Below are 3374 nucleotides of genomic sequence, written 5' to 3' on the forward strand. Positions count from 1 at the left end.
ATACCAAGCCGTTTGGGCTCATAACCTGTAGGAAATGTAGAATCGAGTAGATGTGAATGACTTGGATTGAACGCGTGCCAGACGCGTTTCGGCCCCCGCCGGGGCCTCGTCAGTGGCTTTACCAATCTCGAAGTGAGAGCTAACCAACCATCCGCTAACTAAGACCTATCACTATGCCTAGATCCTTCTAGAACCTTCCATATGCCGTAACATAGGATACTACTCTGGAGTCGATGTACGTGCACATCTTGCACTTCCAACACTCCCCCTCGACGACATGAGTCGTAGCCGTCTTGGTCACGAGCGTACAGCCATTCTGCTGCTCTCCGCATGATGCTTGTCAGCTGCAGCCTCTTCACTGCATACATTCTTGTAGAGTTTACCACCTGCGCACTGGCCAGCGTATCCGTTGCTGCCGCGTTCGCTAAGTTTCCCGGCTCCCTCATGTTCACCACCACGTCGTCCCTTGACACCTTGTAGCCGTCCTTGAGCCTTGCTTGAGCTTGTTGTTGTTCCCCTTCTCGATCGACCTCTTTCGATCCACCACTCACACCACTCGAAACCACCTCCTTGTGCAGAACTCGGCCGTCCTTTTCCCGAACGCAAAGAGCGACTGCGTGTCCACCGCGCACTTGTATGGTCCGCTCCCCCTGTCGTCGGAGCCCGTTGCTTCCGCGACGACTTGAGCGTGAACTCCCCCAGCGCGTATTCCGCGTACACCGCAGTGCCCATACCAAGCCGTTTGGGCTCATAACCTGTAGGAAATGTAGAATCGAGTAGATGTGAATGACTTGGATTGAGCGCGTGCCAGACGCGTTTCTGCCCCCGCCGGGGCCTCGTCAGTGGCTTTACCAATCTCGAAGTGAGAACTAACCAACCATCCGCTAACTAAGACCTATCACTATGCCTAGATCCTTCTAGAACCTTCCATATGCCGTAACATAGGATACTACTCTGGAGTCGATGTACGTGCACATCTTGCACTTCCAGCACTCCCCCTCGACGACATGAGTCGTAGCCGTCTTGGTCACGAGCGTACAGCCATTCTGCTGCTCTCCGCATGATGCTTGTCAGCTGCAGCCTCTTCACTGCATACATTCTTGTAGAGTTTACCACCTGCGCACTGGCCAGCGTATCCGTTGCTGCCGCGTTCGCTAAGTTTCCCGGCTCCCTCATGTTCACCACCACGTCGTCCCTTGACACCTTGTAGCCGTCCTTGAGCCTTGCTTGAGCTTGTTGTTGTTCCCCTTCTCGATCGACCTCTTTCGATCCACCACTCACACCACTCGAAACCACCTCCTTGTGCAGAACTCGGCCGTCCTTTTCCCGAACGCAAAGAGCGACTGCGTGTCCACCGCGCACTTGTATGGTCCGCTCCCCCTGTCGTCGGAGCCCGTTGCTTCCGCGACGACTTGAGCGTGAACTCCCCCAGCGCGTATTCCGCGTACACCGCAGTGCCCATACCAAGCCGTTTGGGCTCATAACCTGTAGGAAATGTAGAATCGAGTAGATGTGAATGACTTGGATTGAGCGCGTGCCAGACGCGTTTCTGCCCCCGCCGGGGCCTCGTCAGTGGCTTTACCAATCTCGAAGTGAGAGCTAACCAACCATCCGCTAACTAAGACCTATCACTATGCCTAGATCCTTCTAGAACCTTCCATATGCCGTAACATAGGATACTACTCTGGAGTCGATGTACGTGCACATCTTGCACTTCCAACACTCCCCCTCGACGACATGAGTCGTAGCCGTCTTGGTCACGAGCGTACAGCCATTCTGCTGCTCTCCGCATGATGCTTGTCAGCTGCAGCCTCTTCACTGCATACATTCTTGTAGGGTTTACCACCTGCGCGCTGGCCAGCGTATCCGTTGCTGCCGCGTTCGCTAGGTTTCCCGGCTCCCTCATGTTCACCACCACGTCGTCCCTTGACACCTTGTAGCCGTCCTTGAGCCTTGCTTGAGCTTGTTGTTGTTCCCCTTCTCGATCGACCTCTTTCGATCCACCACTCACACCACTCGAAACCACCTCCTTGTGCAGAACTCGGCCGTCCTTTTCCCGAACGCAAAGAGCGACTGCGTGTCCACCGCGCACTTGTATGGTCCGCTCCCCCTGTCGTCGGAGCCCGTTGCTTCCGCGACGACTTGAGCGTGAACTCCCCCAGCGCGTATTCCGCGTACACCGCAGTGTCCATACCAAGCCGTTTGGGCTCATAACCTGTAGGAAATGTAGAATCGAGTAGATGTGAATGACTTGGATTGAACGCGTGCCAGACGCGGTTTCGGACCCCCGCCGGGGCCCTCGTCAGTGGCTTTACCAATCTCGAAGTGAGAACTAACCAACCATCCGCTAACTACGACCTATCACTATGCCTAGACCCTTCTAGAACCTTCCATATACCGTAACATAGGATACTACTCTGGAGTCGATGTACGTGCACATCTTGCACTTCCAACACTCCCCCTCGACGACATGAGTCGTAGCCGTCTTGGTCACGAGTGTACAGCCATCGGCTGCTCTCCGCATGATGCTTGTCATCTGCAGCCTCTTCACTGCATACATTCTTGTAGGGTTTACCACCTGCGCGCTGGCCAGCGTAACCGTTGCTGCCGCGATCGCTAGGTTTCCCGGCTCCCTCATGTTCACCACCACGTCGTCTCTTGACACCTTGTAGCCGTCCTTAAGCCTTGCTTGATAGAGCTTGTTGTTGTTCTCCTTCTCGATCGACCTCTTTCGATCCACCACTCCACACCACTCGAAACCCACCTTCTTGTTGCCAAAACTCGGCCGTCCTTTTCCCAAATGCAAAGAGCGACTGCGTGTCCATCGCGCACTTGTATGTTCCGCTCCCCCTGTCGTCGGAGCCCGTTGCTTCCGCGACGACTTGAGCGTGAACTCCCCCAGCGCGTATTCCGCGTACACCGCAGTGCCCATACCAAGCCGTTTGGGCTCATAACCTGTAGGAAATGTAGAATCGAGTAGATGTGAATGACTTGGATTGAACGCGCGCCAGACGCGTTTCGGCCCCCGCCGGGGCCTCGTCAGTGGCTTTACCAATCTCGAAGTGAGAACTAACAAACCATCCGCTAGCTAAGACCTATCACTATGTCTAGATCCTTCTAGAACCTTCCATATGCCGTAACATAGGATACTACTCTGGAGTCGATGTACGTGCACATCTTGCACTTCCAACAGTAAGCAAGTAACGGACACCCCAGACCCGTTACACCACCGGTCCGCAGTGTATCCGATCAATATCTATACATACGCCCCGGAGAGAACCCGGACGGACAGAATGGTGGGGACTACTTCTTAGTAAAGCAAGCGCGTATCGCGCACTACCAACAGACATGCATTGGATTCAAGAAACCCAACA

At 54.5% G+C, this 3374-nt stretch overlaps 1 protein-coding gene across 1 annotated transcript; it reads right to left on the reverse strand.

Moving 5' to 3' along the window:
• Positions 1-297: 297 nt before the first annotated feature.
• On the reverse strand, positions 298-2932 carry PITG_22060 (uncharacterized protein; the record flags this gene model as incomplete). Its single annotated transcript, XM_002909937.1, has 4 exons — positions 298-755; positions 1114-1477; positions 1770-2309; positions 2399-2932. 4 exons carry the CDS (start codon positions 2930-2932, stop codon positions 298-300), a joined length of 1896 nt encoding a protein of 631 aa, XP_002909983.1.
• Positions 2933-3374: the final 442 nt, after the last annotated feature.

The sequence above is a fragment of the Phytophthora infestans genome, genomic scaffold (assembly GCF_000142945.1).
Source record: "Phytophthora infestans T30-4 supercont1.1036 genomic scaffold, whole genome shotgun sequence".
Lineage (NCBI taxonomy): Eukaryota > Oomycota > Peronosporomycetes > Peronosporales > Peronosporaceae > Phytophthora > Phytophthora infestans.